Source organism: Streptopelia decaocto, assembly GCF_964273445.1.
Source record: "Streptopelia decaocto genome assembly, chromosome: 4".
Taxonomy (NCBI): Eukaryota; Metazoa; Chordata; class Aves; order Columbiformes; family Columbidae; genus Streptopelia; species Streptopelia decaocto.
In genome coordinates, this window is record NC_138658.1 from 75229255 (window position 1) to 75255599 (window position 26345).

At 48.9% G+C, this 26345-nt stretch overlaps 1 protein-coding gene across 1 annotated transcript in view; it reads left to right on the plus strand.

Annotated features, from left to right (window-relative positions):
• PTPRA (protein tyrosine phosphatase receptor type A) overlaps positions 1-26345 on the plus strand; it is a 130644-nt gene that overhangs the window by 45463 nt on the left and 58836 nt on the right. The window contains exon 3 of the mRNA XM_082050210.1: positions 17274-17345. Within this exon, the coding sequence (XP_081906336.1) occupies positions 17274-17345 (72 nt within the window). The remainder of the gene's footprint in view (positions 1-17273; positions 17346-26345) is intronic.

Sequence of the window (26345 nt, forward strand, 5' to 3'; positions counted from 1 at the left end):
ACAGTTTATGCAATAATTTGAACATTTCTTTCATCTTCTACCCACTGTCTCGTGTCTTCCTACCATGTGGTCTTGTGGAGAACCTGGTTCCCTCTTCTGCCCGACCTTGGAGATGCTGGGAAGCTGCTGTGTCCCCATTCTTGCCCGGTGCCGGTAGCTGGATGTGTCCAGAGAGAAAAAAGGGGCAAATATATCGGGATTTGTTCAGCTACTGCACACCTCAAGTTTTTCCTTGTCTTTTTGTGGGTCCGTCCCACCTCTGTTGTATTCACAGATCAGAAACAGGGAGGAGATAACTTTTCTGTCTTCATTTAATCTTTGGCTTTTGCTGCTTAGAATCAGCTAAATTAGAATTAAAACCAAAAATCTGGCAAGCCTATATTTCTTGAAGAAGCTCCCAAAAAGCTGCAGTAGCAATTCAGTGAAATTTGGTCCCACATATCAAAATATGTGTTTCTAAGACTTTATTTTTGTGCTTCCAGTCTTTACATTCATTGCTGCCAATACACCCAATAGGTGATGCGATACTGGCATCATTTTGGCAATTAGGCGGCTTTTTGGTGCTGTCACCCCAATATGGGGTAAAGCAACTGCTGATTTCATCCTTTTCAACAGATTTTTTTCTGTTCTTTCTTGTGGTTCTTTCAAAAAATCAAGAGTGTCAGCAATAAAGCAGCTTCTTTCCTGGTAATTTCTCCCATGCTATAGAAATAAAGCACTGAAATAAATGTATTTTGCACAGTGAAAAAGCTTTTGTGCGTCCTTCAGGCTGAAGCTGACCCGACCTCATCTATTAAAATTGCGGTTTTGTGAAAAATTATTTACATACGCTTATTTTAAAAAAGAAAAATGTTCTAAGACTGGGCTTAAAGTGAAGAAAAGAATAAAACGCGGTGCTGTTGGCCGCGTACAGACTGTGCTGGGCGCGTGAGCTGGGTACGAATGAGGCCGCACTGTTGTCCCCGGGCTGGATTAGCCGCAGTTGCCACTGGTTACTGCTCGTCGGGGCTGGGGAACCCAGGGGGGGACAAGGACGTGCCTTGAGATGGGATTTTGGGGTTCAGCCGAGGGGTTACTGCTCGTCGGGGCTGGGGAGCCCAGGGGGGACAAGGAAGTGCCTTGAGACGGGATTTGGGGGTTCAGCCAAGGGGTTACTGCTCGTTGGGGCTGGGGAACCCGGGGGGGGACAAGGACGTGCCTTGAGATGGGATTTGGGGGTTCAGTTGAGGGGCTGGGGAGCCCAGGGGGGACAAGGACGTGCCTTGAGATGGGATTTTGGGGTTCAGCCGAGGGGTTACTGCTCGTCGGGGCTGGGGAGCCCAGGGGGGACAAGGAAGTGCCTTGAGACGGGATTTGGGGGTTCAGCCAAGGGGTTACTGCTCGTTGGGGCTGGGGAGCCCAGGGGGGACAAGGAAGTGCCTTGAGACGGGATTTGGGGGTTCAGCCAAGGGGTTACTGCTCGTTGGGGCTGGGGAACCCGGGGGGGGACAAGGACGTGCCTTGAGATGGGATTTGGGGGTTCAGTTGAGGGGCTGGGGAGCCCAGGGGGGACAAGGACGTGCCTTGAGATGGGATTTTGGGGTTCAGCCGAGGGGTTACTGCTCGTTGGGGCTGGGGAACCTGGCGGGGGGACAAGGATGTGCCTTGAGATGGGATTTGGGGGTTCAGCCGAGGGGTTACTGCTCGTCAGGGCTGGGGAACCCAGGGGGGGACAAGGACGTGCCTTGAGATGGGGTTTTGGGGTTCAGCCGAGATCTTCCCAGCCCACACCCATCCCTTAATGTCACCCACTGACTTTTGAGACACTCACTAGTGCTCTGACCTCCAGCAGCATCCACAGGAGGCTGTTTCTCCTGGGATTTGCTTTGCGTCGATACATTCTTACCTTTATTTTTGTTGTTGTTGTTGTTTTTAAGCCTCTTTACAGATCAAAATCCCCTCAAGTCTGGTTTTTAGCAACGCTGCAATTTGGCTTTCAGCGCCGCCGCTTGCACGGGTGGTTCTCAGCCCTGGAGCCAGGCGACGATGGATTATTTTCTCTTTATTTGAGATGTTAAAACAAAAGCAGCTCCTGGTTGGTGTGTTGCTGCTTTCAGCCTTGTTCCCAGCCCTCCATTCAACTGGCTCCTGTCAATCAATGATGCTTTTAAACCAACGCGTGGGATAAAGCTGCAGAATGGTTCCAGTGTCGGCTCCGGAGCGGTGACCGATGTGCAAATGTACCCACGCACCATCATTTTCACACAATTGTTTTGGTGTGGTGGTAGATGTAGCAAAATAAAAATGCCAGCAACCAAGGTATGAAATCATAGAGTCATAGAATCATTTCAGTTGGAAGAGACCCTCAGGGTCATCGAGCCCAACCATAACCCAACTCTAGCACTGAACCATGTCCCTAAGAACCTCATCTAAACGCCTTTTAAACCCCTCCAGGGATGGTGACTCCTGGGCAGCCTGTTCCAATGCCATTCAATGATTCCATCAGCGACAGCAAAAGGCAGAACGGCTCCAGTTGTCTCATATCTCAGAGCTGGGATCTGCAGCAGCACTCACGTTTATTTTCCTGATGAAAATAACCCCAATCTGGGAGTTCCTGAATCCCATACACACTTTCTAGACTGAGTCGGATGAAACCAGCTTTAAAGCACAGCCTTGCTTAGTGGAGATGGGACACAGTGGTGTGTCATCCTTTCCAGAAGTAATAACTGTGTACAGTGTATTTAGATGTTAATCTAAGAAAATAGAAGGCGTCGAATCAGCAGCGATGATGGGAAGTGTTACGGCAGCATGGGGGAAACGCAAGGATACGGAAATAATAAGAGGTGGCTTTTGGGCAGCAACGTGTTTCCCAAAATGCTCAGTGAACTGGGAATGTGTTAATGAAAATGAGGCATTTGGAGGGAGCCCTCGAAGGCGAGTTGACCTTGTCATGGGCTGCGTGGACACAAAATACGGGGACAGCTTCTCATCTCTGAGTCCACTCCTCAGATAAGGCCCAAAAGTAATGCCTGGGAAAGGAGAATAAGGGTTTGGTCGTATGGACTGCAGAGCTGCTTGTGTTGATCTCAGATATTTGCTTATATTTCTTTATGATCCAGTGCCATGCTTCAGCAAAACCTTCCATGACCTTGCACTAGGAGATGCCACCGCTCTGGGTACCGCTCTGAGCAGCTTTGCCACCAAAGCCCAGGCTCATCTTCCTTCTCTGTTGCCGGTGAAATCTGTGATTCTATGTGATTCTGTGATTCCATGATTCTATGAAATCCTCAGCCCTTCCAGGGCGATGACCTCCGGTTTATACCCGTAGACCCGGAATTATTCCTCAAGCCATGTTACGCAACTGGGAACGCGATCCCATATGTGTTCTCTAAATGCAGAAGAGGATTTCGGGTGTCGCGCTGGAAAATCAAAGCCCTACTTGGGGGAGCTTGTGGTCTGACTATCCAGTTGGACAAGCTCAGCTTTCCCTGCAATTTAAATATACTCGCCCAGAATTTTAATCACGCCGGTCTCCATAAATACATTTTAACTCTTTAGGAGCGTGCGGGGTTGCCGAGCCACCGTCGCTCTCCTGTTTAAACAATTCAGCTTTAGAGGAAAAAAACAGGTTTGAATATGTGTGTGCATCACCTTCTTACTCCCATAGAAAGCTTTTACAGCTGCTGTGTGGCATTTGGGATAATCCCAAATATCTCTGCACAACTCCAGGGGGACTTTCCCTCCCCACCTGCTTTCTCAGAGCTTCCCTGTCCTGTATGGGAGTGAGAATGTCCCTCTGAGCACCGTTTTTACCCTTATTCAGCCCAGAAATTCGCTGCGTCTTTAAGGTTGGCTGTGTGGTATCTGTAACATCTTGGCATTCAGATTCTGTTTCCTTGTTCTCAGTTTTTGCTGGCACTTATGTGCCTGAAAGTACAGCGGTTTCCTAACTACATTCAACCAGAATAAACAGCGTATATAGAGAGAGCTGCCAGTTTGTTGCATGTATCAACAACATTGGAGAAACACTTGTTCAGATCAAGGAAAAAGTCCCTGAAAATCATTCTCTCATTAAATAAAATAAATAATCTGCTAATGCTTTGAGTATTGAAGATAGAGGAGGGGTTATCTCGATTTTGCTGTGTTATGGTATTGTGAGAAATGCAGCAAAACCTGCCCCCTGGAAATGCTGGAAGCTTTGCTCTTGGTTTACATGGATGCGGAGTCAACCCCCCTGTGTGCACTTGCATTTGAATAGCCAAGGTTTAGGATGGTAAGGGAAACAGAGACTAGGGTAAAACAATTTGGTTTCCTTAACGCTGCAGGCCAGTGGTGGAAATAGAAAAAGAAAATGACTCTTTTTCCCAGGAGATTGTCTCACCTGCAGCACGTCCCTTCCCCAAGAGGCAGTGCATGGATTTCTTTGTTCTTCGTTAGGATGATTAAAAGTCTGAGATTTGGGAAAGAGCAGCCACGTGTCCTCAGAGTTTGACTGACATGTTTCATTGTAGCCCATCTTATTAATTCCTGTCGCAGCTGGTGTTCCTGCTGGGTTGGACCCGTCATCACGCAGGGGTTGGACCCATCATCACACAGACGGGAGAAGTTTCGCGGCTCCAGGGTCTCCGTCACCCGTGGTGCTGAGACTGCGCCGTGGCTGCGCTGCGGCTTGGAGGCAAAGTCAAGTTCCTGCTCTTGCTTCTGCGGCCGAGCCTGGAAGATCAGCTCGGGCACCAAGGTGATCTGCAGAAACAGGTTTCACTTCCTTAGTGCTTAATGCAGCAAAGAGCGTGATCTGCGCTGCCCACGTGCCCTCCTGCCGTAGATTTGGCTGGTGGATGGTGCAGGAGCTGCTCAGTTGGCTTCCTACAGGTAGGAATTCCTGCTGGTGGGAACCACAGAGGAGACCAGCAAGGTGACCCAAGGCTGGAACAGCTCTGCTGGGAGGACAGGCTGAGAGAGTTGGGGTGTTCAGCTGGAGAACAGGAGCTCTGGGGAGACCTTAGTGTGGCCTTTCTGGTCTTAGAACGGGCCGATAAGAAAGATGGGGACAGGCTTTTCAGCAGGGCCTGTTGTGATGGGACAAGGGGTGGTGGTTTTAAACTAAAAGAGGGAGATTCAGGCTGGACATGATGAAGAAATTGTTTGTGCTGAGGGTGGTGAGAGCCTGGCCCAGGTTGGCCAGAGAGGTGGTGGATGAACCATCCCTGGAGACATCCCAGGCCAGGCTGGACGGGGCTCTGAGCAACCTGAGCTGGTGAAGATGTCCCTGCTCATGGCAGGGGGGGCACTGGGGGAGCTGGGAAGGTCCCTTCAACCCAAACTATTCTATGATCCCAGCCCGGTGGGTGCGATGCCAAGAGCTGCAGCAGCTGCCTGAAGCCGTATCTGCTCCAGCCCTTGATGGAGCTGCTGCCAATCTTCCAACTTACAACTTAGACACTTCCAAGTTTATCTGCACCGGGTTCCCGTGTCTGCAATATTAATGCTGAGAGGGCTGGTGTGGGACTGAGGACTTGGCACCTTCACTGCTAATCAATTTTTCTAAAGCTTTTAGGTAATGAATCATATCAAACAAATCACGGTAGCTAAGGTGGGAAGGTGATATCTGCGTGAGCTGCAGTCCTGGGTGGAGGCTTTTTTTTGTTTGGGTGAAGGACTTGAGCAAATTTGAACTGAAAATGTGTGGTTTTAAATACAAAAAACCTCCATCATTTAAAGCAGTGTTTTGTATTTTTAAACAAAAAATAACGGTGGCACAGAGAGGACTTCCAGAGAACCAAACGCCTTATTTGACTGCTGGAGCAGGGTCTCCACTAAGGAAAGAAACCAGAAACGCCTGAAGAAAGTCGAGTCTTCTCGCGTTCTGAAGACTCAGGAGATCACTGCGATGAAGTGAAGCCGCACAGCTGCACGCAACATCTGGCGCCGTAGCTCGCTCCAAGGTTTTCCATCCATGAGGAGGTCTCGTCCGTGACTTTTGGCTCCAGTTTCCATCTCCAATATGTCCAAAGGTTACAAAATTCCCGTGGTAGGACTCCTCACAGGGACCCTGCCACCAGCATGATGAGTCCCGCAGGTTTGTCCTGCTGTCCGCTGTGTCCGTCCGACAGAAACATTCAAAACCTCTCACAGAAAAAAATAACAGGTCCTGAGTCTTTGACTATTTGGGGGAATTTGGGTGGTGTGGACCAGGAGGTGGCTCCTCCAGAGCTGCATCTCCAGGAATCTGCCCTATAGCCCCTTTGCAATGTGATAATCCCTCTAACGAGATGCTTAATGCTTTCAAACCTGATGCACATGAAGATTTGTGCCCTAATGCTCCCGATCCTTAGGTCCATTGAGTCCCCATGGACCTCAGTGAGGTTTGGGGGTGTTTCAGTCAAAACTCTGAATTTCATCCAGCCTGAAACGACAAGATTTTTTGGTGCAAACCGTTTAACAATCCACAAGAAACAAAAGCTTCATTTTGCATCGTGCAAAGGGTCCGTCCTTTGCCTTTTCGGAGTTACTGCTGGGGCAACCCCTGTCCTACGTGGGGGTGTGTTGTTTCAAACCATTTATAAATAGAATCATAGAATCATTTTGGTTGGAAGAGACACTCAGGGTCATCAAGTCCAAGCATAACTTAATCTAACACTAAACCGTGTCCCTGAGAACCTCGTCTAAGTGCCTTTTAAATCCCTCCAGGGATGGTGACTCCAGCACTGCCCTGGGCAGCCTGTTCCAATGCCCCACAGCCTTTTGGGGAAGAATTTTTTCCTAATATCCAAATAAATACAAGAAAAAGAAAAAAGCTGACGGTAATAATAAATCCACTCTGTGTAACTGAGTGGATTTATTCACAAACTTTGTTTTGACAGTGAATCTGAGCTCAGAGCCGGATGACCAAGCCTGAAGGCGAAACTCTTCCAGGACCGCACTGGAGTGATGTGGTGCCACTGCCAGAAGTGAAAACCCTTTTTCCTTCAGTCTCTGCTGTTGTGGCTTATTTTTTCCCCCCATGTTCAGCCTTCACTTTTATTAAAACCCTATTCTGCTCTATTGTCCGCTGAGGTTTCGGTTGATGTTCAGCTGGGCCGGGTTGAGGTTCCTCAGAGGTGTGTAACAAGGTGTCCCGATCAGCACTGATAAAAGATCTTGCGATGCTGACGACCAGCCCTTGGAAAGAAGCCGGGGTTGTTGTATTATATTAACCGTGAACCCCCAAAAAAGGTGCTGGGAAATCCAAGCGTTAACAATGGACATGAAGATGTTGCTTTCTGAGCACCATGACTTGCTGTAGCTCTCAACTTGTGACCCGGAGGAGAAAAGCACGATATTCTGGCTACAACAGTGTCATATTTCTATCTGAAACCCCAAAACTGATATATGTGGAGGAATGGAGAACATCCTATTGCTGTCCCGTGCTAGAACCGTTTTTAGAAATCCGGCTGGAACGTCTTTCTTGGGTTGGTTCCCGATGGGTCTCTCGGTGTCCCTGCCCCAGCTCCACCACCTGCGCGCACAGAAATCGCACCAAAACTGCTGCCCGACCCCACACAAGCTGCATCCTGTGGATCTCCCATAAAAACAGCTCCTTGTTGCCTTGGTCAGACATAGGAATTCCCAAATTTGAGGTCTGACAAGCCAACAGCATCATGGGGATCTGGGATTTTTTCTCCAAAACCCTTGGGGAAGCACAAATACCACCTCGCTGCCTTCATTCGCTCCCAAAATATACAGGATGCCCCAGGCTGCGCAGGGGACGACCGAGTTGTGCAAATGGGGCTTTTCCCCCCTTCATAAGTGTGTTTATTCACTAAGGAAATCAGAAGAAGAATAAAAAGGGTGCAAATGTTTTGCTGGGCTAGAAATGAAACCTCAGCGGTTGGGCTGCACGTTGTCCTGCGTCCGATGCGTTCAGCAGCTCTGACATCCAGGAGGTGTCCGGGTAGGGTCACAGCTTGTTTATGCATCTCCTTATATCCATATCGACCCACATACCGATATTTGACTATCAAATCATCGCTGATGAACACCTCTCACGTATCACTTTGCAACATCAGCTTCCCGGGACGTGACTCTTGGAGTCGGTGGCCACCTCTACACACCTGCTTTTCCCCAACAATATCACTTTGGTTTGTAAGGGCCTCTTTTCAAACAGCTTCACCCCATCTCTTTGCATCTCCTGGTGGTGTTAAGAACATTTTGCAAGCACAGGAGGAGATCAACAGGCACCGCTGGGCAGAAAACACGAGGAAACAATTTCCACGCAGCTACGGCAAGGAAGGGAAACCAGAAGAAATCGCCAAGGGAAATGGTCTCATTGCGCACAACGTGTTTTCTTTACATATTTGTTTTCCCCCCCGCCACTTTTAGGATGCAAAACGGGGTTTTGAAGATCTGGAGCCGGCTGGTTTATCTCTGGGTGCGACGTTGCTGGGCTTCTATCAGGTGTGTGTTGGCGAGGAAAACCCTTCAAACAAAACCCTTTCACGTAATGTGTGCGTTAGGCTGGGCTCATGCGATTAGGCAGGGTTTGGTGTCTGCACTGTTTTAATTCAGGGTGGAACAAGTCTAATTAATGCGGCTACAGGCAAACTGATTATTTTTTTGGTCTTTAATAAATTCTTTTAGGGGATGGAAATCCTAGGGTGGTTTAGTACAGATGAGTGGAGGTTAGATCTGTTAGTGAGAATGTACGGAACCACTAACACCAAAACTAGATTAACTTCGTATTAGAATCATTTAGGTCGGAAAACACCTTTAAGATCATCGAGTCCCACCGTAAAATTAGAAGCATAGAAAAGCTTTACCTGCTGCAAACTGCCGGCTTGTTCAGTTGTCAGGGCATCAACCAGATGCTTTTATTGCACTTAATTGCCCGTTTAGCTCTGACGTGCTTTTTGCTGGGATGAAAAGAGAAACATCGACAGGCAGGACTGCAAGAGCTGTCGGCGTTCGTTGCCTACACGGTGGTAACCGCCAGCAGGGTAAATAGGTAAAGTAAATAGGTAAAGTAAATAGGCTGGGTTTTTTAATTATTATTTTTTGTTACAATAAAGGAGATAACAATGCTGTCCCATTTTCAGACTGGGAGTTGTTCGCCGGGCTTGGATTACAGGAATTACAGTTCGAAGCGACGGTGCCGCCAGCTCCTATTTTGTATTGTACGTTGTTTTAACTAATTCATTGCGGAGAGTCTTCAGACAAAACCGTTCTGCTATATCTTGGGCTTAGTTGCAATCCCAAACCGATCTGCTGGTGACAGACTTCAACTAATTATCACCAAAAGGTGGTTTGTAAAGCACCAGCTGTGCCAAGGGATTGGGTGTTCAGAAGAAATTGGGGATTAATGAATGCTAAGGTGCTGATGCTGCCCCTGCCAGTATCTATATGACTTCTTAGGGAGCGGGAGATGAGTTTCCTTTCACTGCTGAACTACTTATGGGGGATTCTGCTTAAAGAAATGGGGAAAACCCCACAACCCAGCCACCTGTGGGGTTTTTTTGCTCTATGCTTTGCTATTTCCTTTGGCTCAGTTTTGCCACCCATTCTTGCTCATTCTGGAGCATCCCCCAATTCCCACATTTCCGTGCCCATTTAATATTTTCACCCTTTCACCCTCGTTTTCCCTTTTCCTGCACTAACTCATTTGGATCCATTTCCTTTGCCGTGGGTTGAGTTTGGGGTGCTCACTGTGTCTATTTGGAAACAGGGTTTGTGGCTTTGATCCCCCACGTACCTCCGCAGGATTCTGGAGTATTTTTAGGTCTATGGGATGTGATGTGACCCCGCGCTGCAGCCGGGCAGCTTCTGGGTGCTGCTGTAAAACCCACCTCTTCATATTTATAAGGTCAAAGCATCAGAGAAATGCAAAAATTCAGGAACACTGACGTCGAACGCATTGAAAACCTTTCACCGGGACATCTGCGCCTGGGCTGGTTTGGTATTTAAGCACCGTTATTCGATGAAAGTTGATTATTTTGACTTTGTGCTGTACAGAGCGGCTTGTATTTGCTCTCACCTGTGGCGCAGTGAGCGTTACCAGATGGTTTGCCCAGAGCTGATTTTTGCCTTTAACGCTTTTAGCGGTAGGTTAGCACTTGGTGCTCTTCTGCTGGGTGTTTTGTAGCCAGGCAGAGTGCCAGCGCGTCTGTCGGAGGAAAAACTCCCGGCTGGTTCCTGGAGAACGAATTGAGCTCAAATTCCCTCTAATTTGAGACAGCTCTAGTCCCACAGGTAGGATTTTTCATCATAATGATCCCATTTGGCAGCTAAATTAGGGACCAGTTTTGGAAGGAAAGCAGGGATGGTCTGTGGGCAATGGGGCTGGTGAGGGGCTGCAGCACAAGTGTGATGGAGCGGCTGAGGGACCTGGGGGGTGCAGCTGGAGAACAGGAGCTGAGGGGAGACCTTCTGATCTCTGAACTGCCTGAAAGGAGCTTGGAGCCAGGGGGGTCGGGCTCTGCTCCCCAGGAACAAGCGCCAGGAGCAGAGGAAACGGCCTCAAGTTGCGCCAGGGGAGGTTGAGGTTGGATGTGGGGAACAATTTCTTCCCCAAAGGGCTGTGGGGCATTGGAACAGGCTGCCCAGGGCAGTGCTGGAGTCACCATCCCTGGAGGGTTGGACAGACAGACATGAGGTTCTCAGGACATGGGGCAGTGCCAGGGGTGGGTTATGGTTGGACTCCATGATCTTGATCTTCCAACCAAAATTATTCTTTGGTTCTGTTAACTGTGTCCAGTTCTGGGCTCCCCAGTTTAAGAAGAACAAGGAATTACTGGAGAGAGTCCAGCGGTGGCTAAAAAGATGCTGAGGGATCTGGAGCATCTTTCTGATGAGGAGAGACTGAGAAAACCGGGGCTGTTCAGCCTGGAGAAGAGAAGCTGAGAGGGGATCTTATCAATGTTTATAAATATCTCAAGCACCCATGTCAAGAGGATGGACCAGACTCCTTTCAGTGGTGCCCAGTGACAGGGTGAGGGGAAACGGGCACAGACTGAAACACAGGAGCTCCCGTCTGAGTATGGGGAGACACTTCTTTCCTGTGAGGGGCCAGAGCCTGGCCCAGGCTGCCCAGAGAGGTTGTGGAGTCTCCTTCTCTGAGACATTCAAACCCCCCTGGACACGACCCTGTGTGATCTGCTCTGGTGACCCTGCGTTAGCGGGTGGGTTGGACTGGATGATCTCCAGAGGTCACTTCAACCCCAACCAGGCTGGGGTTCTGGGATTGTATCCCAGCAAGCATGCTGAACTCTGTTGCAATTCAAGTGTAGATTGGAAGGGATAAAGTGCAATGATGTTTAGGAAGGAGAGTTATTTTAGGGGTTAGCTAAGAAAACAGACCAGCATTTCAGACGAAGCAAATCTCAGCCTTTCTTCTCCATTAGTTAGGTTTGGTTTGGGTCGCCGTGCAGCCGTACCTGCTGCGGGGGCTGCCAGCGGAGCTCCAGCCTTTTCAGATGCATCAGCTCGGTCCCAATGCTTTCCCAGAGGATTGTGGCAGATTGGAAACACGCTCAGCACAATCATACCATCCCAATCAGCATAATGATGCTGCCTGATGTATGTGCAAATTGCCCTAATTTATGTATGTTGATACAGAATCCCAGGGTGGTTGGGGTTGAAGGAACCTCTGGAGATCATCCAGTCCAACCCACCTGCTCACGCAGGGTCACCAGAGCAGATCACACAGGGTCGTGTCCAGGCGGGTTTGAATGTCTCAGAGAAGGAGACTCCACAACCTCTCTGGGCAGCCTGGGCCAGGCTCTGGCACCTCACAGGAAAGAAGTTTCTCCTCATGTTCAGATGGAACCTCCTGTGTTTCAGTCTGTGCCCGTTGCCCCTCACCCTGTCATTGGGCACCACTGAACAGAGTCTGGTCCATCCTCTGACACCCACCCTGGAGATACTGATCAGCATTGATGAGATCCCCTCTCAGCTTCTCTTCTCCAGGCTGAACAGCCCCAGCTCTCTCAGTCTCTCCTCATCAGAAAGATGCTCCATATGATTAAACCAAGCACAGGAGGAACAGGCTTCAGTCTCAACGCAACCACGGAAGCATAAACCTGCATCCACTCTCAAAATGTGCGGAAAGTCCAAAATCTGTTCTCCATGTTACTAAAATACGGAGGTTTTGTGTTGTTTCGCCCCCGCGGCTCTGGAGCCCCACGGGGTGCGGGGCAGGACTGAACTCGCGGCAGGAGGGAAGAAAATAAAAGATTCCTGCACCGAGATTTACGCGGATTAAGGCGGCTTTAATTCGCCTTGATACACTCGGCTTTCAGGTGGATTACGCAGGCGGAGGGATTTGGGGCTGTCTAGCCAACTAATACCTGCCTTTCTTTTATTTTAATTATTTTAATGAGAGATGAAGGAGGCCTGTAACTGCAGCCCACATTTTCCAGCCCCAGATCTCGGACATTTTTGCATGTAACGTTTTATACCATTAACATTCTCGACTAACAAACCCGCTGATGTTGTCTGAAGTCCCACCTAGCGTGGTCATTCCCCAAGCACTTTCTCAACTGGGTTCTTCCAAAACCAACCTCTAGTTTGTCAGCATGTATTCCTCATTTTTATAAAATAAATGGTGTTGCACCATAAAATTGTTCATAGGGAGTGGGATGATCCCGCATAGAAATGTTTGACTTGAGTGAAGTTCTCGGCCTTGATGTCTGTAGGTCTGTCATGTCCGCCACAATGTTCATTCCCATGACTTCGGTGTGAATTTTTGCTTTGAAGAGAGACACAATCTGACCTCAAAGGTTTGGTGGGTAAAACATGGTACCAAGGCTGTGAAACTCGGTTTGGGCTCTAACACCTGTGTGGTCACCGACCTTCTGCTTGAGCTGTTCTGGGAGAGAAACACCAAGGAGTGGGACATTTCTCCTGATCCCGTCCATCTTTCTGCTGGTGTGGTTTGCAGATGTAATTATATTTTCAGGGAGGGAATATCCTATGGTTCTTTATAGCTCATTATAAGGCTCTGACCGCGGCCGAGGTGTCAGGACACCACTGAATTTATCGGAGCTCTTCACTCCCACCTCACTGCCCGTGGCGTTTTCCAGTTTGATGATGGGGAGCCAGCAGTCGACCTGCAGTTTTGCTCTGTGAGATAAGCTGCTTCTGTTGTTTGTTGAGGCACGAATGTGGTTGAACTCTCTCCTGGGATTAACCTGCGCTCTGCCAGTTGATGGATCATCCCTCAGACCGGTTCATCTTCAGGGGATGGAGCTGGTGGTGAACTTGTGAGCATGCAGCTCTGAAAAAAGCCACAAACACAACCGATTCACCTGACTTCTTACCGATAAAACCGCTTTATCTCGTGAATCTTAAATACGAGAGCACATGGTAGACCTTTCCCTTCACCAGTTCTTGTGGTTTGCAAAGGAGTCTCTAATCTTCTAGCACAACATTGGACTGGAAGATGTTTGGCCATTGAGTCCCAAGGGCTCTTTCATAACTGCAGTTATGAACCAAAGTGCTTTTGTGTTACAATATTGTCCATAAGCTCCTGGATCAGGCCAGTGTTGGGTTTGGGCCCCTCACGCCAAGAAAGGCCTTGAGGTGCTGGAGCGAGTTGAGAGAAGAGAACGGAGCTGGTGAGGGGCTGGAGCACAAGTGTGATGGAGCGGCTGAGGGACCTGGGGGGTTCAGCTGGAGAACAGGAGCTGAGGGGAGACCTTCTGATCTCTGAACTGCCTGAAAGGAGCTTGGAGCCAGGGGGGTCGGGCTCTGCTCCCCAGGAACAAGCACCAGGAGCAGAGGAAACGGCCTCAAGTTGCACCAGGGAGGTTGAGGTTGGATGTGGGGAACAATTTCTTCCCCAAAGGGCTGTGGGGCATTGGAACAGGCTGCCCAGGGCAGTGCTGGAGTCACCATCCCTGGAGGGCTGGACAGACGGACATGAGGTTCTCAGGACACGGGGCAGTGCCAGGGGTGGGGGAACGCTTGGACTCTATGATCTTGAGGGTCTTTTCCAACCAAAGTGATTCTACGATTCTATTCCCAACGCTGCTGGTCTTAGAAAACTGAATTTTGGTCATAGAGAATAGAAGCTTCATCCTATAGCCAACGTGCTTTCCTCACTGTTGATGTTCTATAACAGTGTATAACATTTACCTGGTTAAATTGCTTTAAGTGAGACATATACAACTAACACATACAAATACTAATTAGAAATAGTAATGATAGTATTCCGGTGGCTGGTGGGCTGCAGCCACCGCTTACCACATTCAGCTGCTGCACCGGACCCTCGGGACCCCGCATTTTTGGAGGATTACCTGGCAAGCGGATCCCAGCGGTGTCACCTTGCAGCCCGGTGGGGTCGGGACACGGCAGACGAGTCACCCAACGTGGCACACGCCACCTCCTTTCAGTTCTGTCACACGTTTGCCCTTTGGCCATGGGTTTTCCTGCCCACGTGGGCTGTGTGACTGATTTCTAAGAACAGCTGTGGAGGTGAGATATCCCCGTAGGTATGTACAACATATTTGTTTCTGCTCTTACGTACCTGAGCGATGGGAGCGCCTGCTGCCCGCGCTCCCTACCTGTCAGGAGGAATGAGCTTTGTGAGTCACCGCAAGTCATGCATCATGAATTACTCTCCTTTTCTGAACTGTTTTTACAGCCATCTGATCACACAGCCTGCCCTAAAACCCATTCAAACGTGTTGCGTTGATTTTTATAAGCTTTCACAAGCTCTTTTGTTTTCATTCTGCCTTTGCATTTGCTTTTTTTCATTGTCTCCAGCGTACTTCTCCTTCCGCAAGACGCTGTCGTTGTCCCTGCACACAGTGCATTTGTCTTGCTCCGAGCTTTGTGGAAACTCAACCTCATTGCTGATTCCCTTTTAACTCTCAGATGATGCTAATAAGGGCAGAAAAGGGGAGTTCTTCGTTCTGTCTATGCTCTATAAAACCAGAGGTGAATGCAAAGTCTTCCAGCTTCCCTTGAGCTTCTTGGCACTGTCTGAGGTTGCAGCTTGGTGAACGGAAGAATAAATTGCCCGTGAAAATATCGACGTGTCGGACTCGATGATCCTGAGGGTCTCTTCCAACCAAAACAATTCTATAATTCAGTGATTCTTTGCTTACGCCAATTTGGTCCCGTAAAATTCCCCCCTTTATTTTAAACACATGTAGCTAACTGAAGGGTGAAGGGACCTCATCCCCATCGCACGGGGAGGAGGCTGAACTGCATTTCTGAAGCCCCCAGATCACTCTGCCCTGGGCCAGCAGCATTGCTGGGAGGTGTTGGGAAATACTGGGTCATAAGAAAGAAAATGCATGTGGATCTGGAATCTTGTGTCCAGTTGTGGCCCCTCAGTTCCAGCAGGACAGGGAACTGCTGCAGAGAGTCCAGCGCAGCCACCAAGATGCTGAAGGGAGTGGAGCATCTCCCGTGTGAGGAAAGGCTGAGGGAGCTGGGGCTCTGGAGCTGGACAAGAGGACACTGAGGGGTGACCTCATTAATGTTTACAGATATATAAAGGGTGAGTGTCAGGAGGATGGAGCCAGGCTCTTCTCGGTGACAACCAGTGACAGGACAAGGGGTAATGGGTTCAAACTGGAACACAGGAGGTTCCACTGAAATTTGAGAAGAAACTTCTTCATGGTGAGGGTGGCAGAGCCTGGCCCAGGCTGCCCAGGGAGGTTGTGGAGTCTCCTTCTCTGCAGACATTCCAACCCGCCTGGACACCTTCCTGTGTAACCTCATCTGGGTGTTCCTGCTCCATGGGGGGATTGCACTGGATGAGCTTTCCAGGTTCCTTCCATCCCCTGACATTCTGGGATTCTGTGACCAGCGGGTTTGGCACATCTATGGTTTGCTCCCGTTGAGCTGGAGACAAGAAAGAGAAAGCAGACGCCTCAACCCAGTTCTGTTTAAAAAGAAATATTGGAAAAGTAGCCCAGCTCTCCTCCTCCCACCACATCCAATGTCTTTTTAATCTGCTCTCTCTCAACTTCTCATAAATGGAAGCTGAGGTGGGCTGCTGGGGTTAAGCAGCGATTTCTGGCGGACTTCAGAGCCAGCGCGATCTCCAGGTCTCGGTGCTTTGAAGCTCCTGCTTCTCTCACACTCAACTAAATGCGCCTTTTTCTTCTCCGTGGAGGTAAAAATCAGCCTCGCGCGCCCATCTGATTGAAGTGCCGAGACTTGTCTGATTGAACAAGCGCTCGAGTCAACACTTGAGTAGGATGAAAAGCGGCGAGTGGATCACCCAGGGATCACGTCTGAACTCCACAGCCGCTTGGCAGATGGCTGCATCGCATCCTGCCCACGGCTCGGGAGAAGAGATGGCGGGGGGAAAGAAATATTAATTTGGTTAAATAGATTCCGTTCTACATCTAGAAGTGCCTCGGGTCTCTAATTTCATCCTTTGGAGGAGATGGGATTAGTGGAGGGAGGGGTTGGTTCTGCGAGGAGCTGCTGCTGCCTCAGAGCTGATGGGGGTGAAAAATCCAGAGCGGGAGCGATTTGGCTTGTTGTGTAAAAATGGGGATCAGCCAGGAACAGTCTCCACTTTGTGAGTAAACCGCAGGCCCCTGTGATGCGATTTTGCTGATGGAGCGAGGAACCCCCATCTGAGAGCTGGTGGGGAGGAAGGTGTTTTGTGCAGAGGTGTGAGGACATCACAAATGTCACCACGGGTCACCCGAACCCCAGGGACAAGCTTCAGCCCGGTCCCTTTAGGACTGAGCTTATCCTACAGCCAGAATCCGTATCCAGAGAGATTTGGGCTTGGGGAAATCTGCTGGTGGCCGACTCAGTGCTATGGGGACACCAGAAGTCCTGGTGACCACCATGTGGCTTCCTATACCCTTCAGGGTGGAAAAAGTAAAAATACGCTTTTTCCAATGCCCCAATCACTTGTGTCGGGGTAAATACACATCTGTAGGAACTCAAGGTTAATATGATACCTTCAGAGTAGTAAAAATTACCTACTTCTGTGGCCCCTCCTAAACTTTGCTTTGCTTTACTTCAATTTTACTCCACTCTGACCAGCAGTGCCCGTATGGAGTGAACAGCAAGAGTCTCCTTCTCATCTGGACCCACAATCACCTGCTGCCGCCTCTGCCCCAAAGAGCAATTTCAACCCTGGAAACTCCCATGATTTTGCCTCCTGTGCTTCAAAATTATCGTCATTTTTTCAAGCTTGTCTCTAGCTTGAGCAATAAGGAAAAGCTGCATTTTGTGTACGGGTAAAACGAAGCGGAAAATAAGGAAAAACACTGTTTTCCGAAGATGTTGCTGAATTTTCGCTCTTTGGTTTTAAAAGCTTTTTTTTGCTTGTTTGTTTGCAGGGGGCAGCACTGGAAGAACCTTTATGGGCTCCTAATGACATGCAGGTGGACGATTCACTTATGATCATTAAGGTAGGAGGAAGCGTTTGTTAATTTTGGCATCTTGGCATTTGTCCTCTCCTTGAAATCAAACTGCGCTGGCTGGTGGCATTTGAGGGTTCGGTTCACAGCGACGGCAGCACGGCCAAGGCAGCAACTTGTTGTGTTCTAGTGTCCCTTTAAACACAGGGGGAAGGGAAATCCTATTTAAGAACTACCTGGGAACGTAACTAAGTGGAAAAATTCCGACTTCCTCCCCCAAAGGATAAAAAGGTCTCTGTTGGTGCGGAGGTGGAAGGGCCGTGACTCTTATTTGAGAGCACTCAAGCACAGGGATTTTTTTGTTCTGCTGAAACGTAGCGGTTGGGTTGGAATTCAGGTTCTAACTTGCCATCTCAAAAAAAAAAACACACCACCACACTAAAAATATGTTTTATTCGTTTATTTTAATCATCTGGAGTTTCTGTGGAAAGCTGGGCTGTCTCCAAATGTGGCAAGACAGTGCTCAATTCTTGATTAATGAAGCGGAGGAAAATCCCTGATATTAAAAGCACTAAGCTATTGGCCAAGCTTGGAAAATAAAGTGCAATGTGTGTAGAGTTAAATGTATTTGTAAGTAGTTTTTATGATACGTTAACATCTGGATTCTCGCCTTGCTGGGTCGTTTCTGCTGCAATTGTTGTGCTCAGAAGCATCATCGGGATCACTGCTGGTCTCTGCCTCCTCTTGCTGGAGGAAAGATCTTCACCATAGGCACCGTATCGACTCCTAAATGTGACTTGATCTTTCCCCTTGCAGTCAAAAAACCTTAAAAAGCCAACCTGACTTTACTCAGGCAAGAGGACCCTGCACATTTCCATTCTACACACTCATAACATTCTGATTTACAAGCTGGAAAAGGTGGTAAAGCTGCCTCTGAGTTCCCACTGATACCTAAAATATTGTAAAGCTGGATGCTTTGGAGCCTGGGGAGATGTTTGGTGAGAGCAACGTTACCAAAAGCATTTTCTTCTTGCATTTATTCGGACTATAAAGGTGTATGAAATATCAGTGGTGAACGTGGGGTGTGTTTTGTCTATCGTACTTTGCTTTATATCACAATTATTTACACTTCTTATGAGCACGTGTGGAATTAGGGGTTTGGTTGGTGTTCGGTGTCGGTGGATGGTTTATTGGCTGAGTCGTCGGAGGGAGAGGAGGAAATTCAAGCTGTAACAAGAGCAAATTCCTTCATCACAGGCTTACAGCTCTCAAATGTATTTGTACTTTTTGTCTGGCTTGCGATAAGATGCGCTACTGTGGAATTTGCTCGGAGCGGGGATTTGCATGAATTATTGTTTCTTACAAAATGAACAGCTGTGCAAACTCCCCCCGTGCTCCACGGAACCGCAGCGCCCGCTAGAACCAGGATTTGTGTGCCTGGATGGGGCGGTCAGCAAAAGCCAAGCCTTGGGGGAAGGAAAGGGAATAATGGGAACAAAACCACTGAAATCAAGGGGGAAACTCATTCTGGGCTGCACGATGGCGTCAGGATGTGTGTGTGTTTATTTTATGTGCTGACTTCTTCCCTTCCCATCCCAGCGCAATTTTTTCAAAAGCAACATCACAGAATCCCAGAATGTCAGGGGTTGGAAGGGCCCTGGAAAGCTCATCCAGTGCAATCCCCCCATGGAGCAGGAACACCCAGATGAGGTTACACAGGAAGGTGTCCAGGCGGGTTGGAATGTCTGCAGAGAAGGAGACTCCACAACCCCCCTGGGCAGCCTGGGCCAGGCTCTGCCACCCTCACTGGGAACAAGTTTCTTCTCAAATTTAAGTGGAACCTCTTGTGTTCCAGTTTGAACCCATTGCCCCTTGTCCTACCATTGGTTGTCACCGAGAAGAGCCTGGCTCCATCCTCCTGACACTCCCCCTTTCCATATTGATCCCCAGGAATGAGTCCCCCCTCAGTGTCCTCTTGTCCAGCTCCAGAGCCCCAGCTCCCTCAGCCTTTCCTCACACGGGAGATGCTCCACTCCCTCCAGCATCTTGGTGGCTGCGCTGGACTCTCTCCAGCAGTTCCCTGTCCTGCTGGAACTGAGGGGCCACAACTGGACACAATATTCCAGGTGTGGTCTCCCCAGGGCAGAGCAGAGGGGCAGGAGAACCTCTCTGACCTACTGACCACCCCCTTCTAACCCACCCCAGGTACCATTGGCTTCCTGGCCACAAGGGCCCAGTGCTGGCTCATGGTCACCCTGCTGTCCCCAGGACCCCCAGGTCCCTTTCCCCTACGCTGCTCTCTAATAGGTCATTCCCCAACTTACACTGGAACCTGGGGTTGTTCCTGCCCAGATTCAAGACTCTACACTTTCCCGTGTTATATTTCATTAAATCATCCTCCCGTTACAAAAAACGCAGGACAACTACACTTGCAGAGTTCAGTTTTGTATTTAGGGTCGATCACAGGAGCTGCTGTTTGAAACAGTGTGGCCCAAAAAATACATCAAAGATATGAATAAACAGTCATTACAGATGGTCTCTTGATTCTGCACTTAAGGCATTTCATTTGAAGGGTTTCCCGTTCTCGTAGAGAGATCTTTCTGTAAATCACTAATTAAGCAAATTAGCTACAGTGTCATCAGTCTGTCTGCAAAAAGCAAGAAGCTGATGTTTGGAAGAAACCTTCCAGCTGCAAAATTATCTAATATTTAAAATTACGGTCTCATAGGAATAGGAAGAGCGCTGAAAGAATCGCTTGGAGTTTGGGTAACTTAAAGCCAGGTAGAAGGCAGGCTTTTGATTTTACTCAAAAATTCTACATGGATATTAAACCTGTCATCTTCACTTAAAATTTCACCAAATCTCATAACGTTAAATAATTTGCTTGCAATCCTTTATTTTCTTTTCGTAGACAATAGAAAAGGCCAAGGAAAATACATTGGGATGTTCATCTAAAATACTTTGTGTAATGTACTTATTTTCTCAGAAGTTGGTTTTGATAGAGGAGGAGGAGGAGGAGAATTTCTTCGTTTCCTGAAATAAACCCCCCGTGGCACGGAGAGGTGTAGGTGTGAGCAGTGAGACTGATGGGTCATTGCTGGTCCCACCATTCGTGTGAATGGTCCTGAGTTGGGAGAGCACTGGTTTGTGTTGAAGGCAACAGGAGCGAGATGCATGATGTGGTGGAGACACGACATTGTGTCGAGACGACTGTGCCCATGGATGCAAATCATCGCCAGATGTGCTCATTAATAATTAACCGCCAGCTGATGCACATACTGGTTGGGTTGTGAGTGTGTTATGGTGTGTGTGTGGCTGGGGGTAAGTGCCGGCTCACAGGGACGCACTGCAAGGGGCAGAAAGACCATCCAGGCCTGGAGGTGACGGTCACATCGATACCGGGGCAGTGCTGAGCGGAAGGACTTGTTTTGTTGAGAGGCTGAGTACTAAAACCTCATATCTTAGAAGCACAGAATCATAGGAGCAACCTGGGCCAGGCTCTCACCACCCTCAGGGACAACAATTTTCCTCCTTATCTTCTGAGTCGGGGCAAAAGCACCTCTTGGCTTGGTCACCATCTGATGCAAAAGCCACCAAGGTGAACCATTGCATGACTGGGATGAGTCATAATGCGTCACCTCCTCTTTGCTTCTCCTGCAGTTTGCTCACAGCTACATGTGCTCAGCGAGAAGACCAGACTATGACACCAATGTAATTGTTTGAAGAGCGACCCTTAAGAGAGAGGGTGCAGGATCCAGCCGCTGCGGCTCCTGGTGCCTCCGTGCAGCCTCCCCTGCCCGCTCCGCAGGGGACGGAGCCCCGCAGCAGCACCAACACTGCAACGACAAATTAAACTGCAAGTTAATACGGGAACGCATACCAGAGAAACGAGCCAACCGCAATTACAGACTCTTATCTCGCAGGAAAGATCTTTCAGTTGTTGTGGGTAGCGCTGAAAACATCAGCTCGGCGATTGGCACTGCTGGAACCGGTGAGAAGAAAACCACATGTGTCAAGCTCTTCTGCAAATCCATGTTGGCTTGGGTCCCACCTCCCAAAGGATGTTGGCAACGCAGCTGGAAAAGGCACAGGGAAGGATATGGATGGTTTGAAGGCAACAAATAGTTTTGAGTGGGCTGCATGCCCAGCAGCGTGGGCAGCAGGTGGAGGGAGGGGATTCTGCCCCTCTGCTCCGCTCTGCTGAGACCCCCCTGCAGTGCTGGTCCAGCTCTGGGTCCTCAGCACAGGACACACATGGACCTGCTGGAGAGGGGCCAGAGGAGCCACAGGAATGACCCGAGGCTGGAACAGCTCTGCTGGGGGACAGGCTGAGAGAGTTGGGGTGTTCAGCTGGAGAAGAGAAGCTCCAGGGAGACCTTAGTGCGGCCTTTCTGGACTTAAAAGGGGCCGATGAGAAAGATGGAGACAGACTTCTGAGAAGGGCCTGTAGCAACAGGACAAGGGGTGTGATGGTTTGAAACTAAAGGAGGGAGTTTCAGGCTGGACATGAGGAAGAAATTGTTGTCCCTGATGGTGGTGAGAGCCTGGCCCAGGTTGGCCAGAGAGGTGGTGGATGAACCATCCCTGGAGACATCCCAGGCCAGGCTGGACGGGGCTCTGAGCAACCTGAGCTGGTGAAGATGTCCCTGTCATGGCAGGGGGGGCACTGGGGGAGCTGGGAAGGTCCTTTCCAACCCAAACTGTTCTGTGATTCTGTGATTTCCTCCTCTAGTTTTGATCAAAGTCACCAACAGCTTTAGTCCTTCTCAGACCTTTTGCAGTCAGATTCTGGCATTGTTGGTGTGCAGGCTGCCCCTTGGAGAGCGTTTTGGAAACGCAGAGATCGGGACCAGAAATCACAAGTTATGGTGCTCCTAAATCCCAGAGGCGCTTCTCCCCACCTCCTCCCTATGAAGCTTCAAACTCCTACATGGAATTTGACATCACAGATGGGAGCTGACCTGGCTGCATGGTCCAAACACCCTGGGACTGGTACGAGCTCTTGCACCAGCCGTCGGTACCAAACACAGGCTCCAGCGCTCACTGTGGGCTGGGGATATGGAGACATCTGCTTCCAGAAACCACCCTGGGCCGCGTGTTGGGACCTGCAGCCCCGACCTGGAGCTGCTGTGTGTAAATACACACATCCACCCTCCATCTTACTTGTGACAACTACCTCCCTGAATAGTAATTCTTATATTTTTTCAGTTCTGCAGGCAGCTTTTCCTCTTGCAGGTGTGTAGGAAGACCTCGGGTTTGTGTTGATTCAGCGGAACTATCAGTGCACAGACACCGACTGCTCTTGCGTGTGATTTTTAGTGAAATTCAGTCCTGAAAACTGATACCAACAACCGGTGTATCTGTTACCTGAGTCAGACAGGAAACTGCACCGAAGTGGTGGTTGCTTCAAAAACATGTTGTTCTGCAGGGTGGAGCAACCACAGTTTCAGCAGAGCTCTGCTCTGCTCCCGGGGTTCAGGATTTAATGCTGTTTGCTTGCTAAGGTGAAGGGCTTCCTCAGCATCAGGTCTCCGCTGAGATCAAGCAGTGCTAATTACAGCTGAACACAGTTACTGCTGATCCTGCTGGACCTGAATCAATGGGAGCAAGCTTTTTCGTGTCGATGGCCTCAGACACATCTCTGCGTTGATGATGTTTGGTCCCTTGAAAAGGTTGAATTGATCCACATCTCGTTCAGTGAAACAGATCCTTCCAATCAGGGGGACCATAGAATCATTTTGGTTGGAAAAGACCTTTAAGATCATGGAGCTGAACCATTAACCCACCCCCAGCACTGCCCCATGTCCTGAGAACCTCATGTCCGTCTGTCCAACCCTCCAGGGATGGTGACTCCAGCACTGCCCTGGGCAGCCTGTTGCAATGCCCCACAGCCCTTTGGGGAAGAAATTGTTCCCAGATCCAACCTCAACCTCCCCTGGTGCAACTTGAGGCCATTTCCTCTCGTCCTAACGTATTAAGCGATTTAAATGACTTATTTTTACAGCTCAGAATGGATCTTTTTCTGGGCAAGTCGTGTTTCCCAGCTCCAGCCAAGCCTGCCTTGCTCTCATTGATCAATATTCTGTAACAAGATGTGAAGGCGAGTTCCTCGTTGCTGGAGAGTTTATCTGCTCCTGGTCACAACAACCAGAGATAACAAGTTGAAGTGAAGACGTGGAAGGGACGGTGTCCTCACTCTTTCATCAGGAGGTCCCTCTGAAGGATGGGGTGGCTCTGGGTTGCCTTTATTTTCAATCAGCGGTGCCCATTCCTGATTTTTCAGAGTGTCCTTCATGCTGACGTTAGCTCCTCATTCCCCCCATCCTCACTGTTTTTGGAGAGTGTGTTACTAACTGATGGTGGAACATAATGAAGAGCAGATGAAGGGTCTTCTGCAGCCCCAGCCTTGGGTGGCAGTGGCCTCTTGGTAGCACAGGAGGTTCCATCAGCAATGGCTGCAGAGTTTGATCAGAACCTCAAGTGGAAATGCCCATTAGTAAAATGAGGAGAGCAAATTCAATCAGCTGGGGTTTGGGTTTGTTGATAACGACACGAGCACAATGGCTTAATGACAGATTTGGGGTGCGTTTCGGATGATTTCTTTGTGGTACCGAATATAGAGGACACTTAGGCTGGCGGGGTTGGGGGAGAACATCCCCTCCCAGTTAATATAAACCAAACCCATGAAATTATGGAATTGCACCCAATAGATTTCCCGTGTGCCGTAGACCACATCCAGGTTTCAGGAATACGTTCGGTCAGCTGGATGCAGCTCAACGATGGGATGAGACAGCTCAGCAATTAGTAACACCATTAACTTATTGTTTCTCCTTTCCCAGAACTCAGTTCTCACAGTGTTAAGTGTTTTGTAGTCCAAATACTTGAAGTTCCCTGCTGAAAGTAAAAACAAATATATCAGTCCTATCAGTGTGGAAATCTCCTGTCCTCGGGCTGGCGCCGTCACCGGTATTTCCCTCTCTCCTTTGACCAATAACTTTTCCTTTAATATTGCTGTCTAAATCTTCTGTGGCTTATACAGTGATTAAAAAGAAAGAAAATATATATATATAAATATATATATATATATATATGCTACAGGATTTTGGCAAGCGTTATGTGGACCTCTCACAGTTCCAGTCGGCGGTTAGACGGATTTGTCACACTTATATTATAGACGTTTATGATTTATTTGTGGTGAGGAACCGCCGGTGCTTGGTCAGGGACCTGTTCCCTTTTCACACGGAGCCGTTCTGAGGACAAGCAGATATTTGGCTTGTTATTTTTTGTCTGTGGGGATAAGACAGGCTGGAATAACGAATTATTCTCTGGGAGAGCAGCATGTTTGTGAGTGATGTTTTACCCGTGGTGATCTAAGGTAGGTGAATTTTAGGAGAAATAATATCTGGTAGCAGATAAAGTGCCGCAGCTGGGGAGAGACAGAGAAGCTTTTGAAGCGTAAATCCTCCAGTTCTGAGACAAAAAAATCATTATCGGGCTTACAAGTTCAGCCACTTGCTCTGAGCTTTGTCTAAATATAATAACACTTGGAGCAAGAGAGAAGACATTTGGTACCCACGGAGCCGAGGGATGCGCTCGCGGGGCAAGGAGGTAAATTATTTCTTGGGGAACATGGAAGGGTTATCCGGGGACAAAGATGGGGGACAGTAAATGAGGGAAACTAGCTGGCAGTGAATTTAATTCCCAAACTAGCTTCTTAAAGGTGTTTTATTGCTACCCATCAAGTTTTCAAGACTACTGCCCGTCCTCATTGTCACCCTGGTGCCTCTGCCCAGGGCAGGAGTTGGCTCCGGTGTAGGGCAGGAGGAGGGTAGTTATTGGGAGAAGCGGACAAAATTTGGGGAAACAAGTGCTGCATTGCATGGGGTTTTGCTGCTGCAAAGAGCATTTGTGGGGATGTGGGCCACGAGCAAACGCTGCAGCTCAGCCGGTTCTGCTCCCATTTGATGGGCCTTGGTGACTGATTGACCGAAGTCAAGTAGCTCTTTGAAGAGCTGGAGGGAGGGGAACAGCTCTTCAGAGTAAAATACTTCAAATTGTGATGGGGTTTATGCTGCAATGAAGCTGCGTGTTGCTTCTGTGTGGCTGTTTCCCCCCCGCGACGCGGCCCCGCGTCCTGGCACGACTGCGTCTCGCTCCACAGATGTTCTTGGCAACCTCGGCTCTTACCTTGGATTGAGCTTTGAGGAAGCAGAAGGTCAAGCTGTGATAGTTGTTGAGGAAGTTTGTAGGTTATAAATTCAGCTAGACCTGGTCCGTAAAAAAAAATTAAATTTAAAAAAGAATTTAATGTGGACTGTCTTGTACATGAGGTTGGAGAAGCCAACAAGGTTGTGTGAACAAGACGATTCTGCCGAGGAAACCAGATACCCAAGTGCCTTAGCTTTTGGGAAAAAAAAAGCTTTATATTTGAGACAAGCCAGTTTTGAGGATTGATTGCTGCTGTGGAATGAGTGGGTATTACGGCATCTAAACTGATATCTGAGCTTCTGAGATACAGGTGTGCCTGAGCAGGAAGGTCCCTGCAGCTGCAGTCCATTTGGGTTTAATTATTGCATTGCACTGCGTGTGGGATTCCTCCTCACAGAAAAGAGTCGAGGGCAAACTGCTCTGAAGATGAAGCAGCAGAAAGATCAGAGAATCATAGAATCACAGATGGTTTGTGTTGAAGGGGCCATCAAATCTCCCCCAGTGCCCCCCCTGCCATGAGCAGGGACATCTTCACCAGCTCAGGTTGCTCAGAGCCCCGTCCAGCCTGGCCTGGGATGTCTCCAGGGATGGTTCATCCACCACCTCTTGAGTAACTGCTGAAGGTGGGTTGAGGTGGTCGGGAGATAAGTTAATCAGGATCTACTTTGTGTTGGTGCATTTTAATCTCTGCAAGAAGACTGGCGAAGGTGTGTTCGAGGTGCACAGGAGGAAGAGGTTGATGGGTGTTGAGCGAGTGCTTGCTGGAATGTCCAGCTTCTCGCTTCCTTCACCCCAGGGATGAACACTGAGTTATAGATTTGGTAGGGCACATGGTGGGACTGC